Source organism: Gymnogyps californianus, chromosome 5, assembly GCF_018139145.2.
Source record: "Gymnogyps californianus isolate 813 chromosome 5, ASM1813914v2, whole genome shotgun sequence".
In the NCBI taxonomy this organism is placed as follows: domain Eukaryota; kingdom Metazoa; phylum Chordata; class Aves; order Accipitriformes; family Cathartidae; genus Gymnogyps; species Gymnogyps californianus.
Genome location: NC_059475.1, coordinates 63,150,625 through 63,170,719, shown reverse-complemented (window position 1 = coordinate 63,170,719; position 20,095 = coordinate 63,150,625). Strand labels below are relative to the sequence as shown.

Here is a 20,095-nt window from a genome sequence, read left to right as displayed (position 1 = left end):
GAAGAATAACTGTCTGCGATGTAGGTGATAGCCAGTTCAGACTGTCTCAAACTAGCCAAAAGAGGTTGTTCTCTGTGGCTTCTTGTCAAATTTGGGGAGCATTTGAATTAAAATTCCTCATTCTGCTAATTGGAATGAATGCATCTTGCTTTTTTTTTTTCCTTCATACCTAAGTTCTTAAGACTCCTGTTGGTCATAACATTTGAACACATCCCAGCATGAAGTACAGCAATACAGGGTCTAAGAGTGAGCTATGTTTCTCCCTCTCTGTTATAATGTAATTGCATCCTGGAAAACGGAGCTCCACCGAGCCCTTCTCTAGTCTGCATCGGTGTTATGGCAGCTGCTTTTGCAGAAAGGCAAGTTGCAAGTCTTGTGCTGCGTTTGAAGGTGGCGAATTTTCTGATCGCTCTTTCACTGTGTCTGGGGAGGGAGTCCTCTGTCTTGTGGTAGTTGTTGGGAGAAACTGTCTTCACAATTATTTTCCCTGAGGCTGACAGGAGAAAAACCGAGTACAAAGCTGAAGAGAGTGAGGGGAGGAAAGCTCAACATGGTGCAAAAACTGATAGTCCAGATCTCTCATCAGGTTTTTGTTTAAAGAAGCTGAGAAAGTGGAAGTCTGGGGCTTGAATCTGACGCTAATCAAAGGAGAAGAAAACAGTCCCACCTGAGAGAGCTGATGTGCAGGCAGTGCAGTGGCAAGCTGGAAGACACAACTGAGAAAATACAGCACGAGAAAAGGGCACTGCAAGGCGTGCTGAGCTTGTGATCCTGAAACATATTATGTCTAGGGAAGCTCAGCATCTTTTGTTCCAGAAATCACCTTTAAATGCTTGGTAGTAAGTTGAGAAAAATAGCATCTGATAAGCTTCTTGGGTGGAAACCATAAGACAGCCTGGAAACCTGCCCTTTAGAAATGTTGGGGATCTCTGTGTGTGTGCGGTCCCGTGGCAGGAGAGCTGCCTGCTTCACCAGGCACTGCTGGCCCTTGCTGTCCCCGACCAGCTTCTCCCTGGGGCTCCCCCAGCCCTGCCCATGGCCCCGGACCCCATGTCAGACCCCCGGGGACATCAGCCCCTGCCCCAGTGATGCTGCATCAGGGCCGGTCTCTGGCTCCCCACAGCCCTGCCCTGCCCAGCTATGGGCCCTGCTGAGCCAGGCCTGCATCTCACCTGGCCTCAGCCCATCCCTATGGCTCTGCCTGGCCATCCTGGGGATGTGTCTGACCCTGGTTCCCCTTGCTGGGCCTGATCATGACCCCCACGTGCAGGCTGACATCCTGCCTGGCCTCAGCTCATCCCTGGATCCACAGAGGTGCTCGATGCCCTGGGCTGTGGCTGCCCCTGGCCTGCTGCAGGGTTCGGGGTCACATCGCTAGTAAAAATTTACATCAGAATTATTTTTCAGAAACTTTTAGCCAGCTCTTCCGTAGCGTGTGTCTTCCCCAACCAGCTACCTATTTTTACAAAACTGACGGAAACCTCGTAGTTTTGAGACCTCTGTTGCCCTCTCAGGTTTGTTTGAAACTGGGCAGAGAGAGGAGAGGGGTGGGCAATGCTGCAGTGTGCACCATTTTCCCCGGTGAAAAAAGGATTAAAAAAATGGAGGTTAGCATAATGAAATACAGCCCCCACAGTCTGAGGTGACAGAACTGTGGGATGGAGAAGACGAGTTGGTGGAGCTAGGGGCATTTCTCAACTCCAGAGAAGACCTACAGGATACTACTTCAGTAGGAGGGTTATAGAGTGATTGTAGGCTGGCCACCGAAGTGGGGTTCTTGCCCTACAGGTCTTAGCCTGCCTTTGGGATCTCAGGTGAATGTACATCACTGGTGTGTCTGTGCGAGATTAAACAGCGTGACTGTCTTGAATCAGCTGTACTATTTTATAGTTGATTGCTTGGAATTTCTGTTTGTTTTGGTGGCTTTTGATTAAAAATACATAATAAACTAAATTAATAATGCATATTCTCTTTAAATGCTAGGTTGGCATTTGTTATTTGAGATTTACAATAACTGGTCTGAATTAAAGTCTTTTAACTTACTCTTACATAGTGACTAGGCCAGGAGGTTTTAGGACAGTGACGACTATACAGAGTCATAGAAATGGGAGGCTGCAAGGGGCATTGATAGCATTAGTCCAACTTCAGCACCGAGTCAGGATCACGTAAGAGCTCATGGCTCTTGTACAGCATACGTACATTATGACTCTCCATCTCCAAATGTACACGAGTTTGCAAGATACGAATTTGAGGCTGGTGGGAAGAATGTTGCTTGTGGAAAGATATTTGCTTGCTTTTGCTCATAGGGAGAAAGGAAAGTTGTGAACTAGTAGCCCTTAACACACCAACAAGTGTTTGTTAAAACTTCTAGTGTAGGAGGCTCCACAACATTTGTAAGCAGGCTGTTTCAAATACTAGAATATCAAGGAAAAATTTCTTCCTGCTAATACACTTTTTTTGTTGCAAGTAAATTATAAGCAGCTTACTACAGTGACCCATTTGCACTGCCATAAATGCTGAACGTGTACCCTTAGTCTACAGTGTCCCTTGACAAATTTAATGTAGCTTACCCTTTAGTAAAGCTGTGGTATGCTCAATTTTCCAGGTGTGCCTATGGAAGCTTACTGAAAGGTTTTGTATGTACTATTTTATCCTCAAAAACTTCATGATTGTTTTCTATCTAGAAAGTGTGAGCTACATTGACCTCAAGTGTAGAACTTGACTGGTGTTTGCATTGATCAAAGTATTTCAGTCTTTTGGGGTTTGTGGAAAAGGAAAGTCATGGTCAGCAAACTGGAAAGAAGAGAGGGACTAGATACAGGGAGGAAAAGCTTTCATAAAATTTAAGCTAAGCTTACTAGCCATTCATCTTCTGTGCCTGTTTTTCCTCTGGAACTTTGTAAGATGGACAATTACTGTCACAGTAAGTGCTAGTGAGGCAGTTGGTAAAGAGGATGAACTCTGTATCAGATTCTGTGTTTTTGTCTGGTCAGTTGTTACATCCAGTAAAGGATTCTTCTGTATTTTTCAATATTACGAAAGTGGAAGGAGTAGGGGTTTTGTTTTTACTTGGTAGTTGTTAATTGGTTTCCATGTAGGATATACTGATAGACCAAATCCTGCCATAAAATATTTCTTAGAGTGCAGCCTCAAACAGTCCTGAAGTGGGTTCCACCAGTAGTAATACACACACTAAAACTGAAATGGAAACACTGGATACTGACAAGGGAAAATAATGTTAATATCAGCAAAATTCTTCTTACTTGTGGTCCAGATTTCTAGAGATGACACTAATTCACAATTAATTTTAAATTATGTAGAGTGGTCATGATGTGATTTGCAACACAGAAGAAAGTATGGATATGCTGGATCTGCAGACCTTTTTGGGAAATCCTGAAGAGTATTTACCTGTTATACTTTGTTCTAGGTTTTCTCATTACAAAACTAATTTATAATCATGTTGTGTTGGGAAGGAAGAGGGGAAACTTGCATCAACTTCATGCGAAAAATAATTATCCACTATACGTTTTAGTGAGATGAACTGAATCAATTTTTGCTTCTCTTCTGAAATCCTCCAGGTGGCAATCTTGCATCAGAGTTAAGTGTACAGTGTTTTTTTTCTGGCATTGAGTTTTTTATATGCTGTCCTTGTGATGGCAACAAATGCTTGCTTGAAGTGCTGCAGAGTATACTGCTGTCGGTTGTGAAAATGCGGAATTGTGCATGTAACTTGGACGCAGACTGCAGCCCTAAACTTGGGTGTGGTGGATGCAACAGTATATTTATCTCTTCGGTTGGTAGTTATGAAGATAAGCCCATAGATAGCTAGCTATGATGGAGTAGATTAAAAGTGTGTCTGTAAGTTATTCAGCAGTACCATTTCAGCAGGCTGTGGTGCGTGCAGATCTGTTAACTTCCCTGTAAAAATGGCTGAGAAAAGAATTATGTCAGTTACAGACTTCAGTAGTTCTGTGTGTTCAGAAAACTTTAATCATCATTTTGCTGTTGTAGGCATGAATTGTAATGGGACATTTACTTACTCTTCTTTTGACTTTTATGGTCTGACTTAAGTAGGAAGCTCATTAATTTTTTATATTAGATTATCTAGTCTACCCTGATTATGAAACTGTTGGTATGATGCAGTCTGCATTCTTTACCAGACCCAGATTTTATGCTGGGTCTGTAAATACGTGGGTTTTAAATTGAAGGTTTTTCTCCTACCTTGTCCTGAAGAAAGGGCTGGTGTGTTTTGGTTTTAATTTCACAGGGAAGGATTTTTGGTAGGAGTGGTCCTATCAAACAGCAGATACACTTCAGTTCAAGTTGCAAGCAGCTTCATTCCCTGTCTTCACTTGCTCATTTATGTAGTGGAAACAAAATCCGTAACGATGGGACTGAATCTGTTTCTTCTCCAGGTGTTGAATCTGAAACTCGGCATGTCACTAGCTTTCAGAAAAGTGCCCTTTAAGCTGCAGATGCCTGAGTGGCTGCTCTTTGCCCCCTCTGTATGGAGGGATGTGATAAGTGCTCTTCCTGCTATCTGTCATCTTTTTGTCGCTGTTCAAGGTTACCACAGACTTCAAGCTTTGCTTGCTCCTTTTACTGCTTGAGGAACATTTTTGTAGAGAAGCAGAGTGATGTGACTTCCTTTGTTAGTGAGTCAGTGGAGCAAACCAGAAACAGCCAAGGTGCCTGGGTCTGACCCTGCACACGGCAGCTGTGCCCGAGACTGTGCTGCAAGGAGCAGATGTGGGGACGGCTGCTCTTGGCTGCTAGAGGGGCAGTGACTGTAGTTCAGCACTGGAGTAATGCGGGGTTATGGCTGGGTCTGGACCTGTGTAAGCTTTGACCAAGTATCATCAAGTTTCCGGGTGTATGGTCTCCTGCACCTTCAGTTCTCTTCTTTTCATGTCTCGGGGCACTGTAGCCCACTGAGAGGACCACAAAAAAATTGAGTAGCTGTACTTTTGAGCTGCCTAACACATCTCTCCACACTTTCTGTTGTCCAAAATTTCATATAAACGTCCAAAGCTAACTTGAAGAGGAGAGGAGGCTTCACTTATGCAAAGCTGAGTATCTGAGTTAGTTTCTAAAAATAATCAGTAGGTGACAATGTGCCTTGGGAGGTGCCACCTGATGAAGGAGGATATTTGAGTTGGTTTAGGGAAATGTTAGTGTTAATGTTGAAGATTTGGCAGGCAGTACTTGAAGACACCAAATACTTCTCGGTTATATTTTTGTATATCTTGAAAGCTGAATGTGAAAAACCAAAAGCCTGTTTAATTCACTTTTGAAGTTGTAGAAAATGGAAAAATGGAAAAGGTCAAGAAATGTAAAAATTTCAGTTAAGCTAGGATGTTAATTTGGTTGTGCCTAGCGATTGCTGTTCCTTTCCTTTGTACTTTTTAAATGACTAGCTTTGTAGGGATTTTTGTCTTTAAATGAATTTGATGATTTCACAGTTTTCTTTTTTAAGAGTTTATCTTTTTATTACCCAGCTGAACAGTTACTTTAATGACTTTGGTTTGCATTCTGCTTGTAAAGATTAAAGCTGATGGTGAGACTTCATAGTCAATGGCAACATTAGTTTGCAGTTCTGAGCATGTAAGTGCTCAACAGACTAGTTTTCTGTCAGTTTTCAAAGCCAAATGCTAATTAGAGATGTACAGTCTTTCCAGTTAACTCGCTGAGAAATGGGTACATCAATTCTGATAGCAGAGTTTGTCTTTCAGATAGCTCTGCTAGTATCTGCTGCAGACTCTGTAGCTTGGAAAGAAATGACTTTTATGTACAATGTTATGTCTTGATGTCTAATGAAAAAGAATCTTAAAGAACAAAACCACTGAAATCTCAGCTTAATTTTATTTTGTTTATATTCTTCCTGGATTTTAGCTTCTGAGTAAGTTAAATTATTTTGTTAAAAATATTGTTTATCACCACTGCAAGATTGTTTTTGCGTAAGCTTTTTAGTAGTAACAGGGAAACCTGTAAAAGAGTAATGTAGCTGCTTTGACAATGGTAGTCCAATAGAGTTCAATATTTTGGTGTATCCAAAGACAGAGGGGACTGAGAAGTGGAGCCTTTGTGCACAGGAGGGGGCAATGGTGCCTTTGACACAAGTGCTGGATGAGCCTGCTACCTCCAGCCTGCCCTGCTGTTTGTTCCTGCTCTTGCCCTGCAGTTCATGGCCTCCTCCACTGTGCTGATGCTTGAGTGTGTGCTCTCCTGCTGCAAATCAGACAAGTTGAGGTAGCCTGTGGTAAAGCAAACCTTAAACCAAGAAAAAAAGGAGGGTAGGAGACGGAATTTCTGAGTTAGATTTGCTACTGGAGAAAAGGAACATAAAACTATTGCCACTGTTGATATATTTTTTTTGTCAGGTAAGCCATTCTTATTAAATGTACACCAGAAATGTTATGTGTGCTAGGGTAGTTTGGTAACCTCTCTCTGTTTTGCCTTATCGGTTTGTTTTGGAGCATTTGTGGAAATACGAGACTGTACCTATAAGAATGGCAAGGAGACATCACTGTCTATAGTAGTCTGGAGCAAATACAGAGTTGGGAGGGTTACCTCTATATCCAGTGATGAGGTCACTATTGAATATTTTTCATTTCTAATTAGGATGTTGAACTGAAGTACTTAAGCCGTGGGGCATTTAGGTGAGAGCTTCTGATTATTGTTTGTTGAAAGGATCTGTTAATGAAGTGAAGGTGAAGTCAGTTTCTGTTGTGGATAGCACTGGAAACCTAATTTAAAGGTTGTATGGAAAATTAAGCTTTGAAGGCTTATAGACAATAATTCTGCAGGAATATTACCTTTTCTGTTTTTTTCCTCAACATAAATGTACATTAAATGCAGCTGAAAGGAGACTAGGTAAGAAAGTCTAGTAAGAGTCAACAATTTAGGTCACCGTTTCTCATCACTTGTACCTGCTATGGAAGTATCTTATTCTGATGTGTAGGAGAAATGTCCTGAACTGCTTTCAAGTGCCACTTCACTCCTCTGTGTGTTTCTGTCCCAAAGCCATTCTAGTTTGTTCTAGAGAACTGGTGTAAGATGAGAAAACATAGCTACAAGAACTTGAGGAAAAACTGTGGGCATCATAGGCAATAAGATGACTTTTTTCCCTATTCTGAAGAGCAGACTACTTGAATTAAGAAGTAGTCCAATTACTAACAAATTACTTGTTTTCAATCCTGTGCAATTTAGCTTTTTGGTCTCACTTGCCGTTAAGCTGATAGATGAGAATATCCTGCTTGAGGTAGCCTGATTGTTTTTAAAAAAACTTCCTGCTTTATTGGGAGACTATTTCTGTCCTTGGTAGTTTAATTCCCTGTTCTGCAAGATTGGTTTGCATGAGTAGTTCCATTGACTTCCAGCGGACTCTGCATTCAGGCTCCCCAGCATTGGCATGGGTGCATAAACCAGCCTCTAGTTTATGCTAATTTACAACTCAGACTTATTTTAGTCTCCAGCCTTTCAGAGTGTAAAAGTAGCAGTTCCAGACTTGCAGTGTTTGTAGCCTAAGTGTCACTGTGTGTGCCTAATGTTAAACTGAAGGTATTTTAAAGTGTTATGTCTGTAGTAGCCAGCACAGTCATTATTGAATGCTAAACATGTTTTATGTTCTGTAGTGCCAGTGATTAGCTATTAAAATTCTGTATTGAATATTCTTCAGACAAAAAATATTAACTAAGCAATTGTTTCATCATTTACTTTGAGAAATATTTTACAATATTGATTTTCATGTTCTGCCTAAAATAGGGGTTGCGACATTTTTGTACTTTCTTTGGAGCTGAGATTGGGAGGGCTTATGGAGCCATATAATTCTTACGGTATCCCAAGGAAGAAATAAATTGCACAGGATTTGTACTCGATGTCTTAAGCCCTTCGACCACTTCTGTTGCCCTTCTTAATGTAATTTGGCATGTTGTAAATTATACAGATACTGAATATAGTGGAACAATAAGTTTTCTTTTAATATTTTAATTCAGTTATTGCATTTTACAGGGTGGTTTGTTTTTTTTTCCCTAATAGGTGCAGGCAAAACACCAACTTTAGGAGGAGGATTCCACGCCAATCTGGGAAAGGAGTCACGAGCACAAACTCTACAGAATGGTACTTGCAAGCTTTAGTCTTGTCGATATGACTTTCTTTTTTAATTAATAGGATTGATTGCAATTAATTTTTAGTTTTGAATGTGAACTCAAGACCTTGGCAGGCCACTCGTTATTCAGTAGACAAGTCTGCCTAGTGCTGACTTTACATTGTGCTCTCATTTGGTTGTTATGCCTGATTTATAAGGTCAGGTAGGTGGCTGACGAAGGGTAATGGCACCTGACAATACTATCACAGTTTAAAAGGGCTTTTTCAAGGTTGACATGCCCATTGCACCTTTTTATTACCTGTTAACCTATTATAGCTTTTTATTTTATCAGTTTTCAGGGTTCTTGAAATGCTTTATGCATGTTTATTTTTAAGTATAGTTGTTCAAATGCTTTTGTTTTTATGCAGTGTAAGTGTGAGATAATGCATATATTTATGCACACTTCATAGTAATCATGTGCTTAATATGTGACTGTTGAACAGAGAGGGTTAAAATGGAAAAAAGATTTTAGTGTCCAGAGGTTATTTAAATAAATAATCTCATTACATGCTATACATTTTAATTGAGATCTACATAATCTACACTCTTTAAAAAGAGTGAATAAAAACAGCTTTTATTCCACAAGCAGAATGGTCTGCCAGTTTCAATTGCTGTTACTCATATCAATGGACAGGAGTTGTCATTTTTTGGCTAATTAATACTCTTGTCTCATGACTCTTGGAGATGACAGCTGATGGACTGTCATATCAAAGACTCAGAAGCTGGCATGTAATTAACCAAGGGACGTAGATGGGTTTTACTGATATGGTGCTCATTTTGGGGGGATATTTTAGATAAAGGTATTTTCCTAAATTAAAGTCTTATATTTGCAACTCAAATACAGAAAATCTTATCTGATACTATGCCTGCATAGGTATGCAAAGGATAAGATTGATCTGATATTATGTCTCCATAGGTATAGAAAGGTTAAGATTGACCTGTGTTATTGAAATATAGCCAGATTGCTTTACTCAGCATTATTCAGCTGATTTATATACAGATTGTTTTATATACAGAATGTTTTATTCAGCTGTTTCTACTGAACAGTATTGAGCCCTGCTTGTTTGGCAGAGTAAAGCTCGCACTTCATATGAGCTAGTTTCAGTGTCAGGTCCAAAGTTACTATCTTAAAAGTTTTAAAAATGTGTGTATAAAGTGTAACCTGTATAAGCAGTGGAATAAAACCACTAGAATACCTTTTACAGTTAGTGAAGCTTGTCTTTGGATGAAGGCACTTTAATCAAAACTGTAATTTTGCACAGACATTTTAAAAGTAAATTGGCTTATTGTGCATAAGGACTGCCCAGTTCCTTGTCTTTAATTGTAGAAAAGTAAAATGCTGAGGGGAGAAAATGCTGTCTTATTGCTTCTTGGAGTGTTTGAATCCTTCAAAAGCCCTTTTGGTTATGCTGAAAGGTAATCACAGTTAAAGACAGTGTAGGCGTTTTTCTGGAATCTAAACATGGCTTCTTTCTTGGATGAGTGTTTGCTGGGGAATATGTCTGAGCATCTTCCTTCCCCACAGCTTTTGTGCGTGGGGCCCCCCTAATCATATACAATGATTCTGAATTGGCTAAAGTCTATCAGCATCATATATGAGAAATTATAGTTGCTTTAAGTGAAATTATCTCCTAAACAGTTTTGAAACAGGAAAATAATTTGTCTCTTTACCTATACCTGTCTGAGGCTCTTTACGGGTTTTCTTCTTTTTTTGTGGCTACCCTTTATATAAGAAGAAAGTATTTGGTCTTTGATTTCTGTAGCCAACCGGCATTTGTCATGCTGCCAATCTGTCTCTGGGAAAGTTCTTTTCAATGGGCTAAGTGATGTTCTTGCTCAGTCCCAGGCATGATGACAGCAGCTGATATTTCAGGTAGAGCAATTGGTGTTTGAAAGGCTTTTCTTTCTGCTGCTGTATAATGAGCTAGTTGTGTGCTGCATTTAATCATACTTTTAGCTTTACGTAGTTTTTAATTGCAAATTGAGCTATGGCAGTGAACTTACAAAATCTCACCCTGTCACTGTGTGCACATGATCATGGCTTTTTTGGTGAAATTATGTTAATATCCATTGTGTTTAGACTTGAAAGCGTAGCAAGGTAAATGAACTTACTGTATATATTTTAAAGAAGTAGTATGGGGTTGTTAGTTGAGTGAAACTGAAGTGCACTGATAGTTGACTATTAAAAATGAACAGTTAACCTTGGAGCGCTATGCTGTCTGATCAGACAAAATGCTGAGCTACTTATTTATTTGCTGGTACTACTATATTTGCATTTCCAAAGTTAACTGAGTTGCAAATGAACTGCTGAAATTAGCTCCCGTCGGGATGCTGGTGCAGCACAGCTTGTGAGCACGCTTCAGGAGGCCTGTTCCTGCAACTTGCTGATGGCTCTTATGTCAAGGCTGCGTGCTACCTTCAGTAGTGTAAGCACACGATTTTCTCCTATGTGGTGCTCTATACAGGCTATTGCTGAAGGGAAGAACCAGACTCTGGAAAGCAGGGATGGGCGGCAGAGCCCAGATTGCTCTGGAGTTCGTCCCCAGTGTGTTCAAGAGCAGCTGAGAGCGTGTGTGTGTGTGTGGTCTGAGAGCGCTGGCAGGTCTCGCACTGTGCCTGATCTGCTTGCCAGCAACCTGCAGGCTTGACGTGATGCGGGGAAAAGTCCAGCAACGGAGCAGGGACTTGCTGTTTTTTAAAAAACAACCACATCCCCCTGATTTCCCTTCCCTCCCCCATGTAGTTTGGGCCAAATTCTTCCTTGCTGTAATGTCTGTCTTTTCAGGGGAGGTGAAAGGGAGGTGATCTGGGCTCACTGTCTCTTACTTAATCACCAGCAAAGTAGCTGGGGTTGGCTGAATGTATGATGCTGCTATTTTTTGAGGCTTTTAATGAAAGGATGTTTAGAATTAGACGAAAAACAGTTTTTCATCAGAATACCTAAGGTAATAATTTTACAATTTTTTTTTTTCTTTTCCTCCATTCTGAAGTGAAGAAGTGCAAAAGTAGAATCTGCCAACAACAACTGCTCAGCAGTTCTGGACTCTTCTACAAAATTATTTTGTGCATTGGTGGGTTTTTTTATATATATATATATATATATGCTCTAAACAAAGCCATGGGCAAACCCTGAAGGTTTTATAGTTTCCAGGTTTGTGTAAGAATGTAGAATGTCAAAAACACAGAACTAGTCTCCCTTATCACACATACCTTTGCTGTATGTTTCTTCGCTATTTATAATGCGGTGGTGCATGGCAGTTCATAGTCTCTGCCTTTCTTTGCTGAACCAGCTGATGTTTGTGGGTGTTTGTTTGGGAATTGGCTGCTTATAAAAACTGGAGTCTTGTTTACACTTGCTAAAATATTTATGCAGGAAAGACCTAATACTGTTGTATTTGTTCATAATCGGTTTGATTTTCAGTGTGTGGTACTGTGCTAATTGAGCGTGCTAAGCTCCACAAGTTCAACAAGCTCAGGTCCACAAAATGCTTCCTATCTGTTCATATAGAGCTCATTTTTGTAGTAAAAACCTGCACATCTATGAGATGATGTGAAGAGGTGTTTCAACTTTGTTTTAAAGGATTTGACAAAATAGCCAAACAGTGCTGTTTTTGTGAGAAAGAACAACTATGAATACAATACTAGGTCAGAGAGGGGACCCTTTGACAGGACTCCTTCTGTTGTCTGAGCCGTTTCAAATTGCTACAGTATTGCCCAACTTTTATGGTTACTTACAGGGCTGAAATGCAGAGTTCTGTCTCTTTAAATCTCATTTTACAGCTCTGCGCTGCATTACATAATCTCTCTAAATAGCCGGTTTATTCTTGTTTCCTTGCAGGCAATCTGCTCTCACTATATCCGTGTCAGAGTCATAGTTAGAAGGGAGTTCTTCTTGACTTGGAGCTCTGATACTTTCAATAGTCTTCAGTGGCAAAAAAGAAAAGGAAGAGGGGAAGGAAGGTCAATGGCATGATTATAACTTGAAAGCTTCAGTTGCAGATATTCAAATTTGGTTTAAACTAAGTTTGAAGATTGCAGCTGCATCTAGCTTAATCCAATTTCTGAACTGTTGTGCTGTGTTTTTAATCATTTCTTTAAATGGATGTGTGTTTTCCCTCAGTCCTCTTAAATACCAAAACATAGCTAACAGTATTTTAATGCTGAATGGGAAGGCATTTCTGAAGATGTTCTCTAATGCATTTTTGACTGTTTACATTTAAACTATTTGTTTAATTCTTTAACCTTTGTTGTCATCACTAATTTCATAGCTGGTTTATTACAAGTGGTTATGGAGGGCTCTACTTCCTGCCAGAACTATACAGTGTGAATTAGACCAGGACAATATATTATACACGTGAAGAACAGAAGTACCCAAAGAAGAGGAACAGAGAACACTATTTAACAAAACTAAAACAACAAGGGAGAAGAGGATAGTAGAATCCTAGAATAATTTAGATTGCAGACCACAAAGTGGTGGCTTTGAAGTTGCATTAAGCTGCTCAGGGCCTAGTGCAGCTGAGCTTTGGGTATCCCCAAGGAAGGATATGATACAGTCTCCCTGGACAACCTGTTCTCTAATGCTTGACCACCCTCACTGTGAAGAATTTTTTCCTTGTATCTAGTCAGAATTTATTTCGATGAAATGTGACTCTTGCCTCTTGTCTTTTTGCTGTGCATCTTGTGATTCCAGCTCCATTGTCTTTACAACCTCCCGCTGAGCAGCTGAAGACACCAATGAGACCTCCCCCTTAGCTTTCTTGTCTTAAGACTGAGCAAATTCAACTCTCAGCCTCACACCATGTGCTCCAGTCTTCTAATCATCTTAGTGGCTCTCTGCTGGACTTGCTCCAATATGTCAATGCCTTGTCCTGTGCAGAGCAGTCCTGAACTGGACAAAGTAATCTAAATATAGTCTCACGAGTGCTGAACAGGCGATGATAATCACCTTCCTTGACCTGCTGGCTACAGTGTTAATAATGGAGCTCCAGGATGCAGTTAGCCTTCATCACTGCAATTGAGTGCTGCTGAGTCATGTTCGTCTTTGTCCATGAAGAATCTAGACCCTTTTTTGCAAAGCTACTCCCCAGCCTGTATTGTTGCCCTGCAGTTCTGTCCCAGGTTGAAAAAAAAAAATTGCACTTGCCTTGTTGAACTTCAAGAGGTTTCTGTCACCTCATTTCTGCAGCATCTTAAGATTCTTCTGAATAGTGGCTCTGCCCATCAGTGTATTGACCACTGTCCCAATGCGATGTTGTCTGCAGGCTGACAAAGGGAACCTCCTGTCCCATTGTCCATGTTGTTAATGAAGGCATTAAACAGTACTGACCTCAGTATCAATCCCACTCCTAAGTCTGACGGTTGAAGTGCTGACCACTCCCCTTTGAACCTGGCCAGTTTTTCACCCAACTTGCAGTTCACCTGTCTAGTCTGTGTCTCCTCAATTTGACTGCCAGGGTACCAAGGGAGAATGATGAAATGGGATGAGAGAAGAGCAGTGGTTACTGTTTACCTTGACTGCAGTGTAGCTTTTATTGCAGTCAGGCACGATCTGTCCTCATTAAATCTGTGCTGGCAGTTCCTGGTAACCTTCTTACCTTTTGCGTGTCTGGAAATGGTTTCCAGATAGATTTGTTCCATAGCCTTCCAACAGGCTGAGGGGAGGCTGACTTGCCTCTAGTGTCCTACTTCCCCCTCTGGAAGAAGAGCCTGATGCTTGCTGCCTTCTAGTCATAGAGAACCTCCCCTGATTCCTACAACTTTTTAAAGATGGCAAAGATGCCTCTCTTTCCCAGCTCCCTTAGCATCCTCAGATGTATTCCATCCAGTCCAATCGACTTGTGTATGTTGATTTTGCTTAAGTGAGCCCTTGTTCAGTCTTTCTCTACCACGGGTAATGCTTAATTTCCTCCAAACTCACATAGAGAGACCTGTGAGACCTGAAAACAGACATTGCAACTGATCATCAAGGAGACTCATGAGCGGCCACAAAGCCGAGCGGTCACAAAGCCAAGCGGCCACACGCCCTGCCTGCTCAACTTCTGCACATCAATACAGAGTGTTCTTGTGCTCTGGGGAGACTGTATTTGAAGACGGACCAGTCCTCCTGGCCCCTTTGGCCTTCACGGCAGTACCTCAAGGGGTCCTGCTTACCACTTCTCTGAACAAACTGAGGCCTGCCCTCTGAAATCCAGGGTTGTTGTCATGCTACCCATCTTCCTCACACCCCTCAAGATCTTAAACTTTATCATCTCAGGATTGCTGTAACCAAGCCTGCCATCAAACTACATTCTCCACCACTTCTTCCTTTCTAGAGGATGGTAGGTATATCACAGTGCATCTCCTACTTGACCTGTTCCTGACATGCTCTAGAAGTCCACTGTATTGCTTGTGCCCCACTATGATTCCCTTCCAGCAGATGCTGGGGAGGTTACAGTTCACTGTGAGAACCAGGACATCTTCCTGTTGTCTAAAGAAGGCTTCATCTTCAAGACCAGGTGGTCTATAGCAGGTGCTCATGACAGTGTTTCCTTTGGCTTTGCCTCTCATCCGGACCCATTAACTCTTTATTAGCCTGTCACTTGTTTTTCAGCAGAGCTTCACACATTCAAGCTGTTCCTTTGTGTAAAATGAGTCCCCTGTCACCTTCCCTGTCTATCCTTCTTGTGGAGCCTATAACCATCCATCTCATGACTGCAGTCATGTGAACTGTTCCACCATGTATCTGTCACCCCCCAGTGAATTTGTAGTTTTGCAGCTGTGCATAGACTGAATTCTTCCAGACTGTTTCCTTTGGATGCAGTCTTTTCTTTGACTCTTCCTCCTGTATCAACTCCTCTCTCTGGCTTTGATTTCAATAATGAAACTTCTAGTCTAGCCTGTCTGCCATTTTCTTGTCCTTCTTGCTTTCATTTCTGCTGGGATAGAAGCTAATCCTGATGCTCCCATCTCCACCTTCAGTTAGTACCCCATCGAGTTTTCTCTTGTCTTTTAAACTAACCATTGCTTAAAGTTCTCCTTTTCTGGTTTTGTTTCGTATCCTCCTAAATTTCTTTACTCGCTAAGGCTTTGAAAGACTTCCTCTTCTAGCCAGACCATTGCTTCAGTTTTGCCCTGTTTGATCTGTCTACTGCCTTGTCCCTTATGAGTCCTTTGTTATCATTAACAACTTCTGTCTCATTCATTTCCTTCGTCTTTCCCTTTGATGTGTTAACTTTCTACATCTCTCCTTGAAGGAGGATAAGGGGCATCTTCCCCTTTTCATTTGGGATGACCTTACATGGTTTTTGTGTGTGGGTGTGTTTTGTTGGAATGTGTTTGCTTTTTCTTTTTGTTGTTGTGCAACCTTTTCCTTTGGTAAACTTCTTCATTCTCAACATACCTCTTCCATCTAGTCCCATGTCATGGCTTGAGCTAGGGTGGCAACGTTTAGATGTCTGTGAGCTTGTCATCCTGAACTCCTTTCAGGGTCTCTGCATAGAGGCAGACAGATTTAGGGTGTGATTAATTTAATCCGAAAGGAAGTCAAATGACTCATTCTCTTAAGTGTCTGTTTCTCTTCACTCACTGAAAGGACGTCTAGATTGACTAAGCTCAGATGCTCATCTCTGAAGATAAGGGTGATGAATCCTAGGCTTTCGTGTCTGCATTTGTGTATCTCCTTGTTGACACAGACTTAACATGGCCAAAACTGAACTACTGAATTGCGTCCTACTGCTCTGCCCTTTTGCATGTTAATAAATTCAAGCTTCCTCCCTTTGAGGCTGCTCACAGCTTTCCCTCCTCCTGTCTTGTAGATGCATCCATGTTTTAGCAGCCGCTGAAGAAGATGGGTCCTAGCCATAACACTTACGTATTTATTTCTTGCACAAGTGTCTCTTGACCTTCTTTGTTCTTCCTCTGTGATTGGAACATGCTCCAGAGCCAGGAAAGCAGAAAAGTTGTGACCTGGGATGTTAAATCTTTGGTACCTTAACATCTTCATCACAGAATTTTAAAAGGAATGTTACTTTCCCAACCTGTTTGCCCTTTCACATTTGTGATTACCATTACTTACCACATAACAGTTCAATAGGGAACCTTTCTGGTGTTACTAGGCTGTTGTGTTTGTGTTCCAGCTTGCTGGACCTCTGTGCTTCTGAGGCTTGCTTGAGTGTCAGTAGATATGGGCTTTCCTGGTCCTCTGCTTTAATGCAGGCTCTGGTAAGTCACAGAAGCATAAGCCACAGCTGAGATGCTGGAGTCCCTGATGGCTGACCTTCAGGATGTCTCAATAGCTTACACACCTTTCTCAGAACTTCAGCTTTCAGGGTTTGCAGGCCACTTCACTAATCAGCAAAGACTTGAAGAGAGAGACAAACTGCTTATTTAAGAAAAACAAACAAAAAACCCTCAGAGGCAGAAAACCCACTCTTTAGCCAGTGTTAAGTTATTCGAAGAATTTGGATAAAAGCAGCAGAAGAATGTATTTCCCTGCCTCTTTCCCTATTACTCTTGGGGACCCATGGAGTTTGGTTCAGAGGCATCTAAGGAAGCCGGGATCCTGCTGGTACTGCAGCATCTCCTTCAGCACATGGAGAATCTCTTCTTTCTCAGATGGCTAATGAGACCCTGTGCTTCATGATCTCCAGTTATCTTCGTTAAAAGATGAGTCAAGTCCATCAGCTGATCTGGGATAACCTTTTGGTTATGCATTGATCAATTAGTTCCTACTTGAGTTCAGATTTGAAAATTTTTATTGTCTTAAGCCTTGGCCGTCTTTGTGTTTTGATAGAGAATGATGAATAAAGTACCTGTCTCGGATGCTTTTGATGCGCTATTTGTCCTTACAGTGACAGTATCAGGGGAGAAGAATCCATGTCTCCTTTAATGAGATCTGTTATGTTTCTAATGGAGAGGGTTTGGGAGCCTTTAAGTAAAGAGTAGAGGATCTGCTGGAGGTAAGGTAATGGTAGGATTTTGCCAAAAGACTGATGGGCAACTTAAAACTTCGAGCACAGCATCCCACCTGGTTGAAATATGTGAGTCAAGCTTTGCTGGTCTTCCTTATTCTGTTCCTGTGTTTGCTTAGCCAGAAAAGGGAAAAATTAGAAAAGGCACTTCTAAAATTCCTTGGAGGTGTTGGTTCAGTCTGTATGTGGACTCAGGACCATCTGTTACTTTCTCTTTTAATTTTGAAGATTGTCCTTGAAGTTGAAAAAATAAAGAAAAAAAAATTGAAGTCTTAATCGAATGAATTAACAGATGACTTCTGTTGTCTTAACTAATAACAAAAAATATTTCCATGTTCAGCCGCTTTGAATTGGCCTGTTTGTGACTCTGGAGTTAAAGGTGTCTTTCGTGATTCCTTTGCTCTGTCTCCTCTCCTGTCTCTGCTCTGTCGTAGTTTATTAGCTGGCTGTGGGCAAGAAAACTGTTGTGCCAGGGAAGCACAAATCTCTGCTTCATTTTGACAAACAAAAGAAGAAATGCCTTCTAAAATTCTGCATGCTTGTGAAATTTCTTGCTTGGATATTAAAGTTTTGGCCTCTTGTATCCTAAAATTTCTCCTTGTTAACTTTGACAATTTCTGTGTGACACAGAGTAGGACAATATATACCACATTTGTGGAATTCACTGATGGAGATTTATCTCCCTACAGCCTTGTGTAGGTAATTGGAACCTGTCATTTCTCTTGAGAGCAATCCTTTACTTAAAGACAGTTTACCTAGCGGGCTAATGTTTTTTAAAACATTCACTTTTTATAGTACCATTCACAAGGAGATGAACTTGGATATTAATAGGTCTATCTTCCTTCTTGTACAGCGTGGCAGAGAATAGGCAACTGCCTCTCTCCTCCTTCCTCCCCCTCTAGTAATGTCTATAAAATTCTGTGCTAGTAATCTGGCCCTTCTAACAAGCTTCTGAATTAAACCATTTTGGCTTTGGAATGATGTTAGACAAGCTTAAAATATACTTCACGTAACATAGCTTTGGTTTAAGTTCCATGTAGCTGCTGCTCTCTTTTTTTGATAATGGAAAATATGTATGCCACTTATATGGCATAGGACTGTCTTTTAAACATACAAACATGAGTTTTGAAGTGTTTGTGTCATTTTACAGGCACTATGGTTCAAAACCTGAGAGGGAGATTGTTGTTGTTGCTTTTTAATGCTGTGTCTGATAGCGCCTAGTTCCTTTTTCACGTGTTGAAAGTGCCTTCTTGTTTTGCTCTATGAAATAAATTGGAGAGCTGGTGATGTGACAGTGCAGGGAAGCATTCCCTAAGCCTGAGGGTCGGCAAGTGTGATTTGCTGGTGGAGCTATTGCAGTTTTCTTGGAAGATGGCTTTTCTTAAATAATGGCCACAGCATTAAACTTGTGGACCCTCTGTAGGATTAACAAATAACAGAAAAAATTCAGTGCCTGTATACACTGTTTTTATAAGGAAGACTATGATTTATTTGCTTGTGTTCTTGCAGACACGCTTGTGCTCATTTCACCTGCACTTTGCAGCTGGACACGAGTTAGCTGTGATCACAAGCTGCTTTCGTCTCGTGGCCGACGGTCTTGGAGGAACCAGCATGTGTCTGTTGGTGTGGGATACGGGTGGCATCAGCTCAAGCGTGTCTGCGAAAGGATGTGCGGGTGCATTGTATTCCTGTTGTAGGGCTGTAACAACACCTGCCCAGGCACATCTGGCACAGTATCTGTCATAGGTATCCAGTGGTGACTGAGGGAGCAGTATCAGAGCAGTGCAGGTGGTGATGCTTCTCCACAACCTTATCACCTCGTTCCTTGTGTAGAAGTGCATGTGTAGCTTTGATTGTCCTCGTTGCCTTCCCAGTTGTGTGATGTGTCCTCCCAGATGGACGAGCACTGCCGTTGCATGTGCTATTCAAAAGTCACTCAGGCAAAGACTTTGGCTCCTGCTCAATGCCATTGCTACAGCAGCCTTTCTCAGGCAAATACAGTACACTGGTGGAAGACCCAAATGTAAATGTAGGTATTAAATACAAATGAATAGAAACTACAGGGTTCTGTACCAGGTATGAAATGTGTGTTCAGTGGGAGGGTCCTGTGTCCAGTACAGCCACACCAGCAAATTTATCGCAGACTGACCTATGTCAACCCCCTGCTCAAAAAAAGAAACCAACAAAAAACTCAAAAACAAACCCTGGTCCCAGCCTGAACCAGAACAGCTTTGCGCGCATATGCAAGTTATTTTTAACCTGGATGATTGCTGTGCTGGGATTTGCTGCGGTCCCCATAGGTAGTTGTGTCAGCCCAGAGAGCTGACATGCTGTGGTGTGCGGGTGGGAATGAGATGTTGTGTAAAGGGTTGGGAACTCCTTCGAGTGGTATTGCCATCAGAGGTCTTTGCCTCGTAGAGCTGCAGCTCTGGAGTCCAGTTCCATGATAAGCATCTCTAACAGCAAAGCCAGTTTGATCCCAGCCTTTCTCATCCCTCAGCTGCCCTTTCCCATTCCCGTCATCCAAATATGCTGGGCCTTAGCTTGGGCAATGCATCTGTTTACCGGGACAGTGAAAAGATCTGGGTTTCACAAGCCAAATAAAAAAATAAAAAGAACTAACTCTTTTTTTTTTTTTCTTCCCTTTTCTTTTCCTATTTCCCTTTGATCATTTCACTCCTCCACATGCCACCGCCGAGTGGAGGAGGGAATGGGTAATGTAGAGATGAGCAGGAGCCTCTTAAACGAGCTTTGCAGCAGGAGAGGCTGAACGCAGGACTGCGTTGTGAGCTTCTACCTCATTATTTTTTTTATTTTTATAAGCATATATGTATAACCCACTGTCCTGTTATGTTCAGTCCTGCACAGTCAGAGTGAAGGAAGGTGTTTTCTGTTCTTTTGGCTTGACTTAATATGAGTGGGAAGCTTTTTAGAAATGTTCTGTTCATTGACTGCTGCTAGCAGATGGATGCTCTCTGCTTGAAGTGCCTCAGGCCTTTAT

General features: G+C 41.5%; 1 protein-coding gene across 1 annotated transcript in view; it reads left to right on the top strand.

The window, feature by feature from the left end:
* Positions 1-20,095, top strand: part of BRF1 (BRF1 RNA polymerase III transcription initiation factor subunit) — a 176,880-nt gene that overhangs the window by 5,989 nt on the left and 150,796 nt on the right. The window contains exon 2 of the mRNA XM_050896767.1: positions 8,038-8,118. Within this exon, the coding sequence (XP_050752724.1) occupies positions 8,038-8,118 (81 nt within the window). The remainder of the gene's footprint in view (positions 1-8,037; positions 8,119-20,095) is intronic.